The sequence below is a fragment of the Nilaparvata lugens genome, chromosome 5 (genome assembly GCF_014356525.2).
Source record: "Nilaparvata lugens isolate BPH chromosome 5, ASM1435652v1, whole genome shotgun sequence".
Lineage (NCBI taxonomy): Eukaryota > Metazoa > Arthropoda > Insecta > Hemiptera > Delphacidae > Nilaparvata > Nilaparvata lugens.
Window position 1 is genome coordinate 43,867,025 of NC_052508.1, and position 21,712 is coordinate 43,888,736.

The 21,712-nt window shown below is 35.9% G+C and overlaps 1 protein-coding gene across 2 annotated transcripts in view; it reads right to left on the reverse strand.

Annotated features, from left to right (window-relative positions):
* LOC111045325 (WD repeat-containing and planar cell polarity effector protein fritz) overlaps window positions 1-21,712 on the reverse strand; it is a 111,061-nt gene that overhangs the window by 11,776 nt on the left and 77,573 nt on the right. For both annotated transcript variants that reach the window (XM_039428402.1, XM_039428401.1), the window contains exon 10: window positions 12,320-12,540. In XM_039428402.1, coding sequence (XP_039284336.1) covers window positions 12,320-12,540 — 221 coding nt within the window. The remainder of the gene's footprint in view (window positions 1-12,319; window positions 12,541-21,712) is intronic.

Consider the following 21,712-nt stretch of genomic DNA (forward strand, 5'->3'; position numbering starts at 1 on the left):
GTTCTGAACTCAGTTTTAAATGAAGATGGTATGCTTTCTGGTTGAGGTTATCTTTCTGTTTGTACAAATGTTGAATGCTGTTTTTAATGTACAGTTTCTAAGCTTGTTTTTTAGTTTTTGAGCAGGGGAGTTTTGATTTTTTATACTGATTTTTGCAAAGTTAGGAATAATGTTATTGTGTAGACAAAACTGGTTGAATGAAATGGAATGGGATGTTTTCATAACCTTGATATGAGTGTTCCTGTATGCATGGATCCATTTTCTCCTCTCGGCGTGATTACTCTGTTGTATATCCATACTTTTTCACTGTTAAAATTAAACTTGAATTTTAAAAAACACTTTTGAAGTGAAAATACACTTACTTTTGTAGTGACGATCGTTTCGACCTGTTGTTGGTCATCATCAGACTGTGGGAATTTACTCAGATGACAAGGCTATGTGTGGTAAGGGATGAAGGTGGTGGAAAGGTTGTGGTGGGGGTTGTTTATTATGTAGGTAATGTATGCCCGGACTGCGACAGCTTATAATTGAATTCTCAAGACAGAATTCTTTAGGTAACCAATGTTTTAACTCAACAACTAACTTCCCAAACGGTTCAAGTAATACGGGCCTCGAGAGAAAAATTCCAAATCTATTTATGTGAAAAACACATGCAGCCTTGATTCACAGACCAAAAGTCAACTCACTCTTGTTTGTATAGCATGGAGCTAAAAACCATAATATTGCCTTCACGAAACGTGATAAAACACACGTTTCATCTTTGTACATTGGAGATCTTCTCGCTTTATCAATTATATTTCGTTTCATCTTTGTACATTGGAGATCTTCTCGCTTTATCAATTATATTTAATAATTAAATCCGCGACCAGATTTCCAATTCACCAAATAATATTTCAAAAATTGAATAGGTTTTGATGTCATGTATGACAGAAGGTACTATTCAATACTTTCATCTATTAATGAAATACATTTGATCATTAAAATTGCTCGTAGGAAATACAGACACAGAAAGTAAGTACAGTGAAATATATTGTCAAGCTAGGCATTATACTTGAAACTATTAGAACTAAAGTTAAAATTAGTCCATCAGTTAATATTATATATATATTTTTTTACTATCATTGAATTGAATTTCTCAGTATTGGTATTTGATAAAGGGCATAAAGCTGGTAGTTAATCGGGAGTCTACCCAAGTGAATTCAATTTGCTCGGCCTGAAGCTGAGCTTGACTGCGACGTTGCCAAGTTGTGCGTTCCAGCCTTTATCTGAAGTAAGCCATGCCTCAGCTTATGGAAAGACAAAGTTAGTAGACAACTGTCTACTAACGTTGATGGAAAGATACATTTTCAAGATGTTCGATGTTTTTGAACGGGTAGTATTATAGTCCACTAGACAGCTGATTTATGATGAATAATTCTAAAGTCTGATTTTTACAGTAATATTGGCGTCCAAAGGAGACTCCTTTTCCTTTTGTATTATCCTTTAAATGCAAAATTTCAAAAAACCGTTTGTATACGTCGACGCGAAATTCAAAAAGGAGCATACCTGTCAAATTTCATGAAAATCTATTGCTGCGTTTCGCTGTAAATGCAGAACATAAATATAAACAAAAATACTAGTAGTTCTGCGAACAGTAGACCTCGCTCAAGTTGAATACAACTTTCAATCTAATGAGAAGGGCCAGTACAGTAGGTAAAGTATATTGTGAAGATTTAGCCATGCCATCTATTATTTTCTCCATTGAAAGTGCTAGACACTGTTTCCAGGGACACCGGACTTATCAAGGAGGTACATTTATATCGTCTCCATATTTACAATATAAACATATATTACAACTTTTCTAATAATCTCTCTCTATACTTATAAAAGGCTAAGCCCCGACAGACTGAAATCACACCACAGCCCAAACTACTGAGCCTAAAAACTTGAAATTTTGCACGATTGTTTATGGTAGCCTGAAAACATCCACTAAGAAAGGATTTTCAGAAATTTGCCCACCTGAGGGAGCTGGGGCCCCCCAAAATTTTGTACTTTTTAACCGCTCATTGCACAGCAAAGTCATGAGGAACTTTTTTGTTCAGGTACGAAAAATTATTAGATCTATGCAGAAAAATTTCGATCAGTAGCACAGGGGGGTCCAGGAGAGGGCATTTTTCGAAAATTTTGATGTGAAATCACACTACAGCTCAAACTAATTGTCCTACAGACTTGAAACTTTGCACAAATATTCTTCAAACATGCTAGACGCGCACTAAGAACGGATTTTGAGATATTTTGCCTCTAAGGGTTTCAAAGGATGAAAAAGGATCCTATTAAGTAAGATGGTAAGGTGAGTGCCATATGGAAATGAGATAATTTATTTATTGACATGTGATATTCTAACATATGTTGTAATCATTGGAAATAACAAAATAATATATATGATAGAAATTCAAAAAAGAACATCTGTTCTATTATTGCTTTCTACCTGATTCCACTCAACCACAATAATATTGTTCTGATAATTGATAAATATGTTTAACTAGCAAGAACCCGTGCTTCGCAAGGACCTATTTTTGAACTTGACAAAATGAAAACTTGACGTGATGAAATTTTGAAGAATTGAGAATAGGCCTATAACCATCCTTGGTTAATTAAGAATCTATAAGCAAAATTTCAAGTTAATTAGTCCAGTAGTTCAGACGTGATGATGAGTCAAACATAATTTTCCTATCCCGTACGTGCATAAGCCAGCTCTTTACTTTATATAATTATTATAGATATGGTTAACGACTGCAAGAGATAGGACTGTGGAACAGAATAGTGGTGAAACTATGATAGCGCCAGAAGTGTCTCAAACACAATAGTAGGTACTACATGAACTTTTTGAAAGTGATTTGAAAAAATGTTAAAACAACAGAACTGAATCCTTATCATTCTACCTCCATTTAGATAGGCTTTTGTTTGAGCCGAATGGAAATCTATTTATAAAAAAATGAATGTCTGTTTGTGTGTTTGTTTGTATGTTTGTTTGTTCCCTGTAGACTTGAAAACTACTTGACATAACGGCATGAAACTTTAGGAATATGTTGTTTGAATATTGGGGATGGTTTCTGAACAGAAATTTTAATAGGGGGGCTAAAAATAATTATTTATTAATCCATTTTACAGACATATGTTTTCGAAATTTTCGGCCGAGCGGCTACTGAAGAACGAAAAGATGATCATGATTCAAGATCATATTGTGATAATATGATTTAACATCTAAAGTTACCAGCTGTAATAAACATATCACCCTGTGATAAATTATTGTGTACTGGTATTAAAACGGTAGTTTGGAGTTGAAGTGTAGTTGATTGGTACCAGCTGTTGATAAAGGTTCCTTAGGCTATGTACACATGGTAGCGTCGCACCGCCAAAATTCTGCAGTTGTACACATGCAAGCGTTTTATACGCGGCGTCCACCTCCAGTTTAGCAATGGAAGTTGAAGAGGTAACGTGTATGTGGCCTTTGTATTGTAGATATAAAGCGAAAAAACGAAGGCAAAGAAACTTTTGCGTTCACCCTATTTTGACCAATAGATTAACGCATGGTGCTTTTGTGACACTTTACCCTAACTTGAGGAAATACGAACCCTAATTTTTTAACTATTTGCGAATGTCGATTTCATCTTTTGATGAGTTGTTGGAGATCGTAAAAGACGACTTGACATCAAGTTCTTGTTCTATTCTTGTAATCAGGACTCGCCATATCCCATATGACACGTCGACTTTTTACTTCTTCTATAAACAATTCTGTGTCAAAATTGTTCATTTCCATGGCTGCACACTGAACAGAGTTGCTGTAAAATCACTACACACAGTGAACTAGATCAAAACTGGCGTCCGACTGCTCTCATGTGTACAGTCCAACTGACTGTAGTGTACTGGGAACTGCGCTGTCGCCGCGCGGTTCAGGTTGAAAGTCTGGGCGGCGCGGTGCGCGGCGCGTCCACATTTGAGTGAGTGGTGCATGTGGAAGCTGCCATTATCTCCATTGTATATCGCACCGCGCAGCCGGACGCGCGTCTCAAGCCGCGCGGTGCGACGCTACCATGTGTACATAGCCTTAGAAGACCTATACAAATAATTATCACTCCCCTATCATTGAGAAACTGGAAAATGTTGAAAAAAATGATTCACCTAATGAAAGAGAGTATATATATATATATATTATTAGGATGTCCTATTCCACCCTCTAGGTTTCCTAATAATTGCGAAGTATTGCTACAACGCGGACTAGCTACAGTCGGACATGGGTCGGGGTCAGTAGCCGTACTGACAGGTGGAGATACCGGACCTACACTTCTCCCTCTATCCTGATTCTTTACCCTCTGCTTCTTTCGCGAGATTTTTACTTTCAGAGGAAGGGTGTTTACCCGTGGCGTTACTGGCCGATTCGGCCCTCGGCCTTTTGAATACAGGGTGGGTGTTAAGGGATATTAAGATAACCCTACACAAGGAGACGGATCTGACTATCAGATCCCTACCAATAATTCTATTTATAAAGGTAGTACGCAATCTGAACCAACTGCGAATTGACGGCGAGCACCAACTGAAATAAAACTGAATTGACTGAGATAAACTTACCAACGCTTCGCCAAACGTACATAACAAACTTAATTATATTCATAAATAAGAATACACATCTATTTACTCAACGCAATGTCACTTACAATTTAAGACCAGCAAGTGTAAGTGCTTACAGTATAAATTTCACTGCATTGACAACCAGCAATCATCAATTCAAGTTCCAGAGCGATAAGCTATAAATAGAATACCAGACGATTTCATTAGGGATAAAATTACAAGTAATAAATTAAATAAAATAAGATCCTGGGTAAAAGAGAATTACTTTTTAAAATCGAAAACTAAATTACTATAATTATAACTTGTTTTAACACGCTCAATTTAAACTTGGTTTTTTTTTGATTACCTGAAAGAAGAATTTTTTTTATTATTATTATTATAATTTCTATATTAGCCTACCTATTTCTATTATTGGGCTTGTTGATTTTTGATTCAAGAATTGATTTTTGTTTTTATTCATACATATTTTTGGTTTTTGGTTTACTATCTTTTAGTTTGTAGCCTATTTTAGAATATTATCACGGCAAATGTACAAATAATTTAAAGAATATTTTCGAACTCGTGGCTGGAGCTCAAGGCTTCTTTTTCCAGCCACACCAATGTATATTAGTTGATAAGTTGAGCAAGCTGTACCTGCAAGCCCGGGATGTGGTTTTTCTATGGGGTTTAAGGTGAGAGCTATGGGGTAAAGGTATGACGGAACTATGGAGTTATTAGTAGTATTCAAGGTATAATTAAATAGGGCACGGTATAGGGTGTAAGCTATAGAGAATAGGGTGCAGGGTATGAGGTATACGGTATAAGGTATAGGGAACAGAGAATCAATAATAAGATTATTATTCTCTACAGCAAATAAATATTTGCTCAATAATCCGCAATCTGAGAATTGCGCTCTAGCTCTCAGCAGGCTGGACCTGCTAGCTAAACATAGTATATCTATTTCAATTATGTGGTAATTAAAATTTAGAGAATAAGGTTTGAGGTGTGGGATTTCTGAATCGCGAGCTTGCAGCTGCGAAAGGATTTTCAGCAATTCTGAAACTGCTAAGCAGGATTTCCGCGCTAATCTGATGACTGCGCGTCGGTTATTAAGGGCCAATCTGTGACTGCCCTTAAGGGTATGGGAATCACTCTCAATCGTCCGAAACGCTTTTAAATTAATAGTCAATATGTCGACTATTATGAGAGGATAGAAAAGATTTTTCACAGACACAGTCTGTAGAATAATATCGGGAAGACAACAGCCTGTCGTTGTCAGGGTAGGAAAGGATTTTTCCAGGATTTTCCACAAGGAAAATATCGAGTCAGAGACTCCTAATTCAGGAAAAGGTTTCAATAGACTTTTCCAAGTAATTGCCAGTCTAAGGACTACCACAAGTTCGATCTCTAATTTGCAACTGAGATCACGGGAAAATTCGTGAATTTTCCACAGGGAAAACCAGCAAATAATATTTGCTATTAAAGAAGACAGGTTTCTAAGAATTTTTGAAAGGATTCGCGGGTCTGAAAACCCGCGACTAGGACGATCTCGAATCTGGAACTGAGATCAGGAAGGATTTTAACACAGGAAGAATTAAGAGAAAGAAAGAGAAAGGATGCCGCAGTCTAGAAACTTCGGCGAGGAAGTCCTCAAGCTGTACCTGAGAGCTAGAAGGATTTTAGAATAGGGAAAGTGAAGAGAAAGAAAGAGAATGGACGTCGCAGTCTAGAAACTTCGACAAGGACGAACTCAAGCTGCACCTGAGTTCTCTAGGAAAAGAATTGGACTTTTCCTACTTGGAATTACAGCAAGTCAGAAACTGCTAAGCGAATTTAAAATACAGGGCCACTCTATAGTATGAAAACCAAACAAGGAAAACTTACTATAAATGATAATAATTTCTCTGCAGGGACAAAAATTAATCGAGAAAACTATTCTCAAAAGGAACAGGGATTTTCCCACAAGAATAAAAATTAACTGGAGAAAAATTACTCTCTAAACTAAAGGCCACCTTACTACAGAGAAGGAAAAATATACGGACTACCAGTCCTGACATACAATTACCTGAATCGACGTGGATACTGATACGGAGAATAGCGAACCGATCCTCACTTCCCGTATTATAAGTTAATTAAAAACGTCGTGAAGCGACAGAGTCGAGACTTATAAATTAAGTACTCAAAAATAACCCGCTATAAGAGCCTAGCTAAATTTCCCACTCAACTATTTGTAGCACAAACTTGTGATCCCTTACAGGTTTCAAAACCAAGGATAACTCATTCACCCCCAGTGATACGAATTTAGGAAAAATAACCGACAAGAAAGAAAATCCCCCAGGAGAATCCACCTTCAAATACAGTCGGCAATTCGACATACAATATTCCATTCACTAAAATACAGAATAGAATATTAACCCTCTAGTACACCACTATTAGGAGCGCCGCTCGGAACGCAGCCGTACACGAACCCGTTCACCGAACAACTGCTTCTCTCCCAGGTCTTCTTGAAGCAGTACGGGGTCGCTGAAAATTAGGAGGCCGGGGGAAAAGAGCTTCCCGACCAATGAGAGTCTGATAAGACGATCACGCCACTGGTCATGTGACAGGGTTTGACTCAGCTGCTCCTGATGTTAAGGGTGCAGCTAATGATGACAATGATACTAATTACTACACTAAATCAGGCCGGTAAACAATATTTCTATTCCAGAAATTTCATGAAGAACGATACCAACCCGACTTGGTAGCCGCTTATTGTTTTGATGATACGGCTGCTGCTGATTCATAGGGATTGGCGACGATGGTGATAATGCATATACACAACTACAAATCTAACAAAATATATCTGGAAGTCGATCCTATTCCTATTCTAAAGCAGAATAAATTCGCTAATTTTACACTAGACGACGGCTCTCCATCCGTCACAAAAATTCACTTTGTGACACCATATATATATATATATATATAGATATATATATATATATATATATATATATATATATATATATATATATATATATTGTATAGTATATATGTATAGTATTCATATTGCATTCATTAATTACAGAAGAATGAAAGAATAATTTACAATTTTTTGAATTTAGCTTAGCTTATATTCATCCTAAAATGAAAGAATATGGAATAAATTCTGTGTGATTCATCGTACATCGCATATTTCCTGGACCATATATCAACAATCTACAGCTATTAAAACATTGAATATTTTGAATATTTTTCTATGAAACACTGATATAACCTTTTTTTTTAATTGAAAACTTTACTGATAGATATTACTACCAATTGATTGAGAAGAATAATATGTTTTCGGAATAATGAATGCTGCATGACTAAGCACATAGGAAGTCCGTATTGAGATGTAAATGAACATGTTGATTGTCAGATAAATTTCATGATTCACCAATAAAGTCAAGTGCAACATGAGATACATTGGCGGTACGAAGTTCGCTGGGTAAGCTAATTGTAAATTAAGCTTTATTATTAATAGACAACGCTGAAAAAGACAGGCTCAATCACCAGGAATACTATAAATCTATGAGGGACCAGTAAGCCATTAATTTTGAGTAGTTCAATTACTTCCATTATGGACAATCAATACGTATGACATTTATTAGCTACCGTACAGAATAAAAAAATTTTGATTGCAGTGACCCCGACTACTGTATTAAGAATAACCATTCGTTTCAAATATAAGGAATTACTCGCATCTCTCATCAACTCGTAATTTTTATTCACAAAATATTAACAAAAAATATATTATATTAAGTTATATTTAATAAACTCACGGCTAGTACTCAAGTTTGTCTTTTTCTGGCCGTGCTACAAATAAATGTAGGTATATGTTTGACATTTTGTTTCTGTAATCTTGTTGTCTATTAAGAAAGTTTTCAATGTGATTTTTGATGGCAATAAAATTTGAATTTGAAAAAAGAATTATCAACAAACTCCTAACCAAAGTTAACCTTTGTGCTCTGTTCTAATCGGAGTGTATGAGACTCCATATACAGCTGATTGATAGAAGGCGCAAACCGAACTGGCCAAGCATACAACGATGGAACAAACACGTGGTAAGCTCGCACTCTCAATCAACGCAAAATCAATTCGATCAGCTAATTGATGAAATTGATTTGAGCTTTCCAATGATTACAACATATGTTAGAATAAAAACAAACAATTATCTCAGTTCCATATGGAGTTCACCTTACCATAAGCTTACTTAATAGGATCCTTTTTCATCCTTTCAAATCCTTAGAGGCAAAATATCTCAAAATCCGTTCTTAGTGCGCATCTAGCATGTTTGAAGAATATTTGTGCGAAGTTTTAAGTCTGTAGGCCAATTAGCTTGAGCTGTAGTGTGATTTTACATCAAAATTTTCGAAAAGTGCCCTCTCCTGAACCCTCCTGTGATCCTGATTGGAATTTTTCTGCATAGATCTGATTTTTTACGTACCTGAACGTAAAAGTTCCTCATGACTTTGCTGTGCAATGATCGGTTAAAAAGTGAAAATTTTGGGGGGCCCAGCTCCCTCAGGGGGGGCACCCCTACCTATATCTAAAAGGCTAAGCCACGACAAACTGAAATCACACCACAGCCCAAACTACTAAGCCTAAAAACTTGAAATTTCGCACAATTGTTTATTGTAGCCTCAAAACATCCACTACAAAAGGGTTTTCAGGAATCTGCCCCCCCTGAGGGGGCATAGCTATAACAATAGTTATTTATGTATTGATATTAGAGATTTTTTAAAAAATAATTTATCCAATTAATTTGATAAATCAATTTAATAATAATAAGATGATTCAATTTAATTATTCTATATAATCATAATAATAATTTTTTAATGATATATTATTAGAATAAGATAAAACAATTAGTATCATCTGCAAAAAAAATTTGGTCAGAACGAGATTTGAACCTGGGTCCCACAGTGTGAGAAACAACACTCTAACCGACTCGGACATCATGCCCTGGTAACAGTGGATGCGAAAAAGTAAGAACATGAATTGCTGTATCTTCAAAGATACGAAAAAGTAACTTTTGAGGTTAGCCTACTGTTTTTTAAATATTACAAAAAAAAAAACTGGAGGTCTTACCAAACATTGTTACACATACATTTCTGCGCCTTGTTTCAAAGAACTTGCATACCAAATTTCATCCAAATCGGACAATAACTGTGACTGTAACTGCGGTACAAACAAACAGGCAAAAGCTGATCTAGTCAAAACTAAGACCTCAGGTTCGCTTTGGTCAATAAACATAAAGAGAAATGCAAAATCGTCGACTTGAATCTTAGACCTCACTTCGCTCGGTCAATAATGATAATAAATTAAATTCAGTTTAAGCTTTGACTAAGCAAACGGCCCTTAATATTATAGAATGTCTCTATCATTATCAAAGTAGTATATTATTATGGAGGTGTAATGAGGCCCTAATAGAGGATCAAATTGGTAAAAATTTGTCAAGAATCTATGATCATTTATAGAATACGGTGAAATGGGACCCTGATCCATCAGATAAAATTTAATCTATCCTTTTAAATGTAATAAAATTGATTAAGTGAAAACATAACCTTATTTCTGGCACACCTAGTCTAAATTTGGGAATGGAACGGTTTTTGTGCCTGTTGCTCTTTTTCCTATAATTTCCATGATTAGCCAGCCATTTACTAGATGAATGGATAAAAAACAGGTAGAAATTAACAATTCAAATCTCAAGAGTTTTAGAATGAAGGACTATGAAAGTTTGAGTAACTCCAGAAGCAAAAGCTCTAAGAGTCCGATAAAGATGGAATAATGAAAGAAAAGGCTTTTATTGAAAAATGAAAAGATTGTGAATAAACAAGAAAAATATTATTGATTCTAATAAATGAGCTATTCAATATTAGCGTCCTCCAGTTATCTATGGCTGATAATGATAGGTAACTAAGCTCATAAATTTAATATCAAGAAAATAAATTTAGGTAGTTACCAATACAACTTACACGTCGAATTCAACCTTCTAGCCTTCAACAATGTAGAAATATAAATAGATAAAAAAATCAATTCACTGTAGTTATACAAATTTCTGATTAAGTGGACTGTAATTTAGATCGATTTAATATTCAATATATTCTGGCAGGAAAAGACTAATGAATCCATTCATGATGCAATAAAAATCTCTATTATAAACTCACCCCGACTGATGATCTACACTGTAAGTCAGAGTGATTTATACCTATAGGTTTGGGTGGTAAAAAGGTAAAGGAAAGAATTAAGGAATAGAAATGTAAATAAATCACTTGACCTCTGTTGATTTATGATGTAGCCAGGTACTGCAGAGAGTTGTTTGAATCATGTATGGAATTCTGCTTCTCAATTTTACTATTAATTCACTACTACTTTCAATATAAAAAATACTCAACTCTCACATGTACTTTGAAACAAATAACTCCCTACGATCGGAGACACGAAATTACAATTAATAATTTCCGATAGAAATACAAACAAATCAACGAACGAGTCGAACTGTCCTGTCAACGGAGGCAGCTATGCGAACCAACTGAACGAAAAACTACAAGCCAAACAATTAAGCAATTACGCACTAGAGTGCGCCAGACAACGTGGAAGATTGAAAACTAACTACTCAGTACCAAACTTTATTATATTCAAACGGCATCAACTCACTGTGTTGTTGTGATTCTTAGGAAAATATCCATATTGAATGAGAACGACTTGATACAAAACCACTGGTTTATTAAAACAATTTGAGATAGTAGTTTAAGTTGTTACACCATTATCAATCTCTAGTAAACTTTAATTAAGAGTTCACTTGGGATTGATGATGATGTAACAACCAAAACTAGTACTAAAATTGTTTTAATAAACCAGTGGTGTTGACAATATCAAGTCGTTTTCATTCAATAGAAATGAGACTAATGTCAAATGATAGGGCTTAGATTATTCAGGCTTATATAGATAGGGCTTATTCAGGGTATAAATTTGAAGAAAATCGTTAGAGCCGTTTTTGAGAAAACCGTGAAAAACATGGTTTTTAGTCATTATCCACCATCTTGAATTGAATTTTATCGAATTTATTGCTGTCGGATTCTCATGTTATAAGGACCTTAAGTTTAAAATTTCAAAAAGTCATGTCAAGTCATTGAGAGTATACCATCAACCTTCAAAATTTTCAAATAATTATTCCTGGACTGAAAATCAAGTGACGAAGCAGTATTCCTTAGTATTCTGTGACAATATTCTTATGTATTTTTTACATGTTTATGAATAAAGATTTTTTCAATTCAATTCAGTGTTTGATTACATAACCTTAACTTTTGGATAACATTAACATTCTATCAAAATTTTTGGAGAGAAATAGTACAGGCTCAGCCTAGTTTTTCCTCCAATATAATAATAATTGTATTATGATTATAGTGCTTTTTTATACAATCGGTAAATTAGGAATGAAGTTATCGTATTCACAGACATACACACACACACAGATCAACACCCAAAAATAATGTTTTTGGACTCAGTGGACCTTGAAACGTATAGAAAACTTGAAATTAGGGTACCTTAATTTTTTTGGAAAGCAATACCAGAGAAATCTTCTATAATATTGCTATATTAATTCTGTGGCAATACTTTCCTTACATATGGTAATAGGGCAAGGAAATTAAAAATAATTCTTGTTTGTAGCTTTTTGTAATTTTCGAGTGGATAGAAACAGTATTAATACCTGAACAGTGATGTGAGTGACAGTGTCAGAGAATTTGACCTTCTGCCTGGGGTTGCCATTCAACAACTGCGGCTGCAGAGATCTGTGCACAACGGGCAAGGGGGGTGGCACGGATGACGTCATGCTTCCCCCTCCACCACCCACTCCACTTCTGCCAACAGAACCGCTTGATTCTGTACTGCAGCTACAACTCGACCGATCACAGTCACAGTCCGATGAGTCTGCAACATTTACAACCATCAAATTATTATATCAATAAATTATTACAATAATTAATTGAATATGAACTAAAAATCATAAATAGAGAAATAAATTGAAATAGGAAGAAAAATAAAAATCTCAGTACCCTTTTTGAATTATTTAATCACAACATGTTTCGGACATTGATGCCACTATTTAATACATTTATTAAATAGTAAATAAATTTATTTACTTCATATCACTTGAAAATGGCATCAATGTCCGAAACATGTTGTGATTAAACAATTCAAAAAGGGTACTGAGATTTTTATTTTTCTTACTATTTCTATAAAAAGTAGCCCTATACAGAAAAGAGAGAAATAAATTGTTTTGTGAAATTAATAGCAATCAAATAATCCAACAAATGTACTGTTCTATAGATAATTATGTTTTACTTTTTTCAATTCAGCATATCGAAGAACACTACCAATTTGATTTAAAGAGAGTTTTCATGAATGGTATACAAACCTAAAATCTTTAGCGTCAACAATCGTCAGACTAAATTCTAAAATCTAGGAAGAAATGCATTAGAATAATACACCTAAAATCTTTAGCGTCAGCTAAGAGTGTAACTGCATATCCTCAAACTTAACTAACACTAGAAAGAAATGCAATACAGTGAATTATTTCATAATTTATTTGAATGTATTCATCCATCATCAACTGTTCATCAGATTCACAGATAATGGAAAAGATTGAGAGAAGAACAACAGGCTCAACTCAAAACAACTGTTTCTTTCCCGTTTTCAAGGATAATAATGTCCAGAAAAGGATAATTTTTGTCTCAGTTAATCCATCGTGTATATTGAGAAACGACAAGTCAAAGTTTTTTTATAACGATATTAGCAATGTAACTTAGAATACACCTAGAATCCAATGTATCCTAGGTACCTAGAACATTTACACTGCCAGCTAGCGTTAAGCATTTCTCTTATTGCTGAGTTGTTGATATTGATGTTCGATTTCTGATAAATCTGCTCATTGTGAATGATGCAGCAGATCTTGAGGTCCATATTCATAAAACAATATTAGATCAAAAATAATATTGATTAGTACGACTTTGTTGCCTAGCAACCATGTACAAGAATCGAATTGCAATTGACCTGATGCACAAAAGCCTGCTTAATTTTAATCGTGATTAATTTCATGATTGAAATTTAACCGGCTTTTGTGCAACCGATACAGAGTTTGCAAACAGGGTGACAGAATGAATTGGGTGTATAGAATTGTACTGTACTTTACTAAGACAAATATTCTAACCATAATGTTTTCTTAGAACAGTCAATCAATATATTATTATGAACCCTTCACTCAATAATCTTCAAGTTCTCTAGGATCTTGAAATGTACCAACGAATATTTTCAATTATCTAGACTACAGTGCTTAATGAAAAAATATAAAATTTAGGACAATGAATCACCTGACACTTGCCATGAACTACTATTCCGCATCAACCCGCGAAATCCTTCCAGCTACGCAGCTTGGTTAAACAACAGAAAGTAGCTTCATTATAAAAAAATAATACTCATCAAACTTATAATTTTCAATTCAATTCAATTCAATTTATTTCACCAAAACACAAAAACTGTACAAAGACGTGACAATCAGAAAAAAACAATAATTATTATTCTAAATATCTATATCATTTATCTGTAAAATACGGCTGGAGGTGAAGGACTACTGGCATAAGTGAAACACTTGTTCGCCAGTAGGAGTAGAGACTTACCGTAACTGTTTCTAAATCTTAAGCTAATAATTTAAAATGAAATCTTTTTATTCAAAATATGGTAAGTATATTTAAAATAAATGCTATTAATTGTGAATTGTTCCAGATAATAATGAATAGTTTTATAAGGTATTATAACAAGGGCTGACAACCGTAATTTGCATAGGTTACCTTATGCTCCGATCACTACTTGTTAGTGTAATAGTTCAAAATACAAAATTTGTATAATAATATATATTATTTATATAATAGATATGACATAATTCATTTGAATTATTTAAATAAATTTTGAAGATGCCATTATTATTCAATTCATTTATAATCCATAAATCCATTTGAGTGTTTCCTTCAATAGTTATTTGTGCAACTAGTGCGCAAAGTGCCACTTTGCTGCACCGAAAGAAACGTTTACGGAATGATGGTTTCTTGAGTGCAGCAAAGAAACTTTGCGCACATATTGCACATAACATTTTTCCTACAGTTACCATAGAATGTGAAAAGTCAGTAATAGACGGTGAACATGTCCTATACCAAATAAAATGAAATGTGTGGTGCAAACGCTATTTTTCGCCACACAGAAAATAAACAATATATATATATATATATATATATAATATATATATATATATATATATATATATATATGAAATATAAAACAGCTGATCAAAAAACTTTTCATTATTGAGTTTATTATTCAATAATTAAAACATTATTATAATAATATCATTTTATTGTCATGTGAAAAGATAAAAAAGTATAAACTTAGCCTATATACTGCCTATACCAAATAATGTTATTTATAATAAAAAAAATAATACTCATCAAACTTATAATTTTCAATTCAATTCAATTCAATTTAAATATATAATTTATATATATACGCCCACGTTCCCTCTCAATCAGAGGCCAAAAAATTTGCAGTGATCCCCACCATCTTGACCAGTACCTCAAAAAACTCCACCAATCCCTCCTGAAATGTAACTATCCTGAAAGGTTTTTACAGAAACAAATCTCCTCCAAAACTGGCACTAATCCAACCACAAACAAATCCCAAATCCCACAAACTCCAAAGCTCTGTACCACCTACTTCCCTGGAATTGAAAACCTCATACCTGTCCTTAAAGATCTGTTCCATGTCGTCTCCTCCAATCCCTCTGTTATTGTAATAGTGGACTCCTCCTCCATCTGTTATCTGTAATAGTGGACTCGGTTCACACTATCTTTTATTCCGTTTGATTCTCGCATTGATTGACATCCTACATTCTAGTTTACTGTGTATCTAATCTTGAACTGAAATACTTTTGATCTGTCATTCGTTTTCTCTTTCACAATTATTATCACAAAAACCGAATTAGAACCTCAATTTTATCTTATAGGAGCCGAACAGCTCAAGCCTGTAGCTAGCGTTCCGACTCATTGCTTACTGCTGTACATTACTTTGTTTTTTATCTCTCCATTTTCATAATATTATTATTAACATCTTAATTTTATCTCTTTCATCGTCTTTTTTTACCTTTCTTTCTCTGCTTTCCTCCTGTGTGATTGCTTGCTAGTATGAATGTGGTGTGTTTTGATTTTGCTACTATTCCGCACCTGGCTGTTCCCTCCCCCCCTTCCGCCTCACTGTTCCGAGGCAGTCGCCCTGACACGTTGAATGTCGGTGCGGCCGCGCTGAGTGTCGCCGATTCCCTCAAGCAGGCTGTCTCGCCCTATCCCAATCGACTCAAGATTGCTCATGTGAACGCACAATCCCTCCTTTGCCATATTGATGAGTTCAGGTGCACTTTCTCCTGTGGAGATTGTGATATTATACTTGTGACTGAAACCTGGCTCAAGCCAACTGTCCCCAGTCGGTTCGTTGCTCTTGACGACTTCGTTATCATCCGCAATGACCGTCTGCACAAGAATGGCGGAGGGGTTGCTGCGTACATAAAGCGTACTCTGCGGCCATCTCATAAGTTCTCATCAGATAACTCCCGTCCATCGAGGCCTGAATACATGTTTTTTGAAATAAAATGCAATGGAGTAAAAATGTTGATTTCGGTATGCTACAGGCCCCCTCACATTGGCTTTATGTCCGAATTTGAGGAGGTTCTGTTGGGGCTGATGGTGCCTTATGAACATGTGGCCATCATGGGTGACTTTAATACTGACCTTCTTGGACCTGATACTCATGACAAAGTACAACTGACCACTATGTTTTTTGCGAACGGTATGACCTTGCTGCCTCTCCAAGCCACGTATCACACTTCCACCTCAGACACATTGTTAGATCTCATAGCGGTTGCTGATAGGAGATCAGCTGTGAGCCATGGACAAATTCCTTTCCCAGGTCTTTCAGCACATGACTTAATTTACCTAGTTTATAACATTAAGAGACCCAAACCTAAACCGAAAGTTATCACCTACCGGGATTACAACAATATTAACTTTTCTAATCTGTTTAATGATACACTTAATCTTGACTGGCATACCATTTTCAATACTAATGATGTAAACCTTATGTTAGATTTACTCAATAGCAGTTTACTCTTCCTTTTCAATAAACATGTTCCTCTCAAAAACCGCAGAGTTACCAGAGATCCTGCTCCGTGGCTCACGGACGAGATCCGGCGGCTGATGCAGGATCGAGATTATTGGTGTAAAAGGGCAAGGCAGTCCAAGACTCCTCATGATTATAATCAATATAAGCATTTAAGAAACTCTTGCAAACAAATTATCAGAAATGATAAAGCTGGTTTCTACCGCAACTTGATTTCATCTAAGAGGTCATCATCCTCATCATTATGGCGTGCTTTGAGGGGGATTGGAGCTGGTAAGGAGAGGCAGGTGCCAACTGTAGCCTACTCGCTTGATGACCTCAATGACTTTTTCACTGATATACCTGTGAGTTTGGATCAAGCCCATGTCCACTTCAATTCCCTTCCTGACATTCATCCTAATGAGAATTTCTACTTCTCTGCAGTTTCTCAGAAAGAGATATTTCTAGCAATCAGTAGAATAAAAAGTAATGCTATTGGTGCAGATGGCATCCCAATCAAGTTCCTGAAAATCCTCTTACCTTTGATCCTTCCTTTCCTCACCCATTTGATCAACACTTCCCTCATGACATCTGTTTTTCCTGATGAGTGGAAGCTCTCAATTGTGATTCCCTTGAACAAGGTCCCTAACCCCATCTCTCCTTCTGATTACAGGCCCATTAATTTATTGTCTGTCTTGTCTAAGGTTCTTGAGATCATTGTTCACTCTCAGATGAGCGGATATATTCATGGATCTGGTTTGATTAGTGATTTTCAATCAGGTTTCCGAAGCGGTCACAGCACCACATCTGCCCTTCTGAGAGTGACTGATGATATCCGCAGGGCTATGGATAAAAGGCAGTTAACCGTTTCAGTTCTAATAGATTTTAGCAAGGCTTTTGATAGTATTTTCCACCCTACTCTATTGTATAAGCTAAGGAGCTTAGGCTTTTCCAACTCCACTGTGGCATGGGTAAGGTCTTATTTGCAGGGTCGATGTCAGTGTGTGAGGGTCGGGGATGCGTGTTTGGGCTGGCGTGAGGTAAATAGAGGCGTTCCTCAAGGTTCGGTCTTGGGTCCTCTGCTGTTCAGCATCTACATAAATGACGTGACTACTACTTTACTTACTTCTAAATACCACCTTTATGCAGACGACCTACAAATCTACAAACACTTCAACAAAACTGATTTCAGCATTGTGGTTGAGGAGGTCAATGCTGACTTGGCCAGGGTTATTGAATGGTCTACAAGTAATGGACTCAAAGTTAATGAGACAAAGACAAAGGTAATTATGGCTACTAAGGGCTACTAAGGGCTAATTATTGGCTACTCAAGGCTCTTGAACACCCTTGACTTTTCAAATGGACCATACATTACAATCAACAACGTTCAATTGCAGTACAGTTCAGATGTTAAAAATTTCGGACTTACCATGACCAAGACTTTGGACTGGACAAATCATGTGACCTTGACTTGCAATAGAGTCATTGCGGGCATTATGACTTTGAAGAAGATTGCTGACTGTATACCTTTCTTATATTCATGGATCTGGTTTGATTAGTGATTTTCAATCAGGTTTCTGAAGCGGTCACAGCACCACATCTGCCCTTCTGAGAGTGACTGATGATATCCGCAGGGCTATGGATAAAAGGAAGCTAACCGTTTCAGTTCTAATAGATTTTAGCAAGGCTTTTGATAGCATTTTCCACCCTACTCTATTGTATAAGCTAAGGAGCTTAGGCTTTTCCAACTCCACTGTGGCATGGGTAAGGTCTTATTTGCAGGGTCGATGTCAGTGTGTGAGGGTCGGGGATGCGTGTTTGGGCTGGCGTGAGGTAAATAGAGGCGTTCCTCAAGGTTTGGTCTTGGGTCCTCTGCTGTTCAGCATCTACATAAATGACGTGACTACTACTTTACTTACTTCTAAATACCACCTTTATGCAGACGACCTACAAATCTACAAACACTTCAACAAAACTGATTTCAGCATTGTGGTTGAGGAGGTCAATGCTGACTTGGCCAGGGTTATTGAATGGTCTACAAGTAATGGACTCAAAGTTAATGAGACAAAGTCAAAGGTAATTATGGCTACTAAGGGCTACTAAGGGCTAATTATTGGCTACTCAAGGCTCTTGAACACCCTTGACTTTTCAAATGGACCATACATTACAATCAACAACGTTCAATTGCAGTACAGTTCAGATGTTAAAAATTTAGGACTTACCATGACCAAGACTTTGGACTGGACAAATCATGTGACCTTGACTTGCAATAGAGTCATTGCGGGCATTATGACTTTGAAGAAGATTGCTGACTGTATCCCTTTCTCCACGAGGATTATGTTAGTCAAGACTTTGATTTTTCCAATTTTTAACTGCTGTGACATTGTGTTCAACTTTTACAGAGGATGCAGCATGCCCACAATTACTGTGTACGCTTCATCTTCAACCTCAGACATGACGACCATGTGACTGAATACTTTGACAGACTTAACCTCATGAGGCTGCATGATTGTAGGGCACTCCATGCTGTTATTTTTCTGCATAAGACATTGAAAACTGGAACACTTAAGTATATTGCAGAGGATTTTCAATATTTGAGTGACATCGGTCGGGGTGGTACACGGCATGGTTCCCATCTGCTGGCTGTCTCAACACACAGGACAGTCATGTTCAACAAGTCCTTTCTTGTGGATTGTGGAATTCATTGCCGGCTGAATTGAAGCGCATCGAGGGTCATCATCGGTTCGGCGCGGCTGTCTTCCGGTGGATCAGGGGTGGTGGGGGTGGCTGGGCTTAGCGAGGGGTGCATCATACCACTGTGTTGGTATGGACTCATGCATTGTAGCACTGTGTTGGACCAGCGGTGGCTGGACAGGCGCATGTGTTGTTGTTGTTGTGTGTGTGTGTGTGTGTGTGTGTGTGTGTGTGTGTGTGTGTGTGTGTGTGTGTGTGTGTGTGTGTGTGTGTGTGAGCTTTCTTTTCATGCTTTCATATTTTCCATAGTTTGATACATTCATTTAGTCTCAAAATTAATTTCTTTAGAGTAATTTCAAGAGAATCAAGTTCAACTTTAAAAGTAAACTCTAAAGACAGATATAAAAAATACTCTTTTTCTCTCTCAAAATTAATTAATTTCATGCTAGAAGTATTTATCAATTTCCTTATTTTCTCATTTCGCTTGTAAGGTTTGTAGCCATATTGCTCTTTTTTACTTCTTCGATCCTATCCGTCCATCCTATCCATATCCATCGATCCTATCCATATATATTATTCCGTCAAAAATGTATCTATTTCCCATCAGATCTTTGTTATTTTACATTTTAAGAATGCTCTACTTTTAAGTTGATTCAACTATTCCACTTATTATCATTATAATTATTTATTTTATTATTTTTTTTTTACTTTTTCATTTAAAATATAGTTTTGTTTTATTTTAGTTTACTGAGTATTGCTTGTTAAATTACAATTTAGTATTGTATTGGAGGGTTAAGTGTAAGAGAGGGCCGACTGCGCCCTAACTTCGCCCTCCCAGGTATAAAATAAAGGCAGTCATTCTATTCTATTCTATTCTATGCCTCTACCAAACACCTTTTCCAGCAACCAACCACCCTCATTTATAAGCAACCTCCCAACCTCAAGAAAATTCTCAGTAAAAACAAATCACTCACCTCTGATGAAATCCCAACTCCACCTGGTACCCTACCTTGCAAACGCCCCCGCTGTAAAACCTGTCCTATCACTGATTCTTCCATCTCCTTTACCAGTCCTATCACCAACTACACCCACCAAATCCATCAATCCAGTAATTGCATCTCCAAAAATTGCATCTACCTCCTTTCCTGCAACTTCTGTCCTGCCTTCTACATAGGTGAAACCACCACTGCCCTAAACCTCCGGATCAACAATCACAGGCCTTCCTTTAAAAATAATACTTCCCTACCCATCCCTACCCATGGCTCTGAGCACAACAAGAACTTTGACCAATGCTTCAAAGTCAAAGTCCTTGCCACCCTCCCTCCCACAGCCCCCTCCATAGATGCCAAGACGAAAGAATTGACTTTTATTTGGGTGCTTGGAGCTGCTTCCAGTCCTGGTCTCAACAGACAGCAATAGTACCATAGCCACCAACTGTTTAATAAAATTGAAATAAATTCCATCATATCATAATAAATTTCACAGCTATCAATATATATATATATATATATATATATATATATATATATATATATATATTAAATGTTCAATAAAAATGAAAAAAATCTTCAATAAAGTTCAATTCTACAATTCCTTTCTCCAATTTTAGTCTAATTCTTTTTTGATTTCTAATTTTAAATCTCCTCTATTCTATCAATTCATAAGCTACACCTTTCCTTATTCATAACTCACTGAAATCTTAAATATCCCGTTTGTAACCGCCCCCTAAATACCCCATAATGTCCCCTGAATCTGTACTCTTTTTCTCTCCATCCGTCTGCACCACGTAATCTGTGGTCTCTGTTGCTACAATTGAGTCTCCGTGCGTACTCTGTGGTCGACCGTTGGATTCAAAACTGCAGTCTGCTCGGTTGAGGAAGGAGACTCAGGCTCTGAATATTTCCCCCCATTTCTAATGTAAGTTTTTTAGTGTTTTCAATCTATTTATATATTGTGTCTCCTGTTTTAATTTATATATATATATATATATATATATATATATATATATATATATATATATATATATTATATATATATATATAATATATATATATATATATTATATATATATATATATTATATATATATATATATAAATTAAAACAGGAGCAGACTGCCTTTTAAGGTGTCTTTACTGTCAAACTTTAAAGTGTCTTCTGTTATGTGCTACAAGTGATCTAGTGATTTCTCCTCTTCATTCATGTGTAAACTT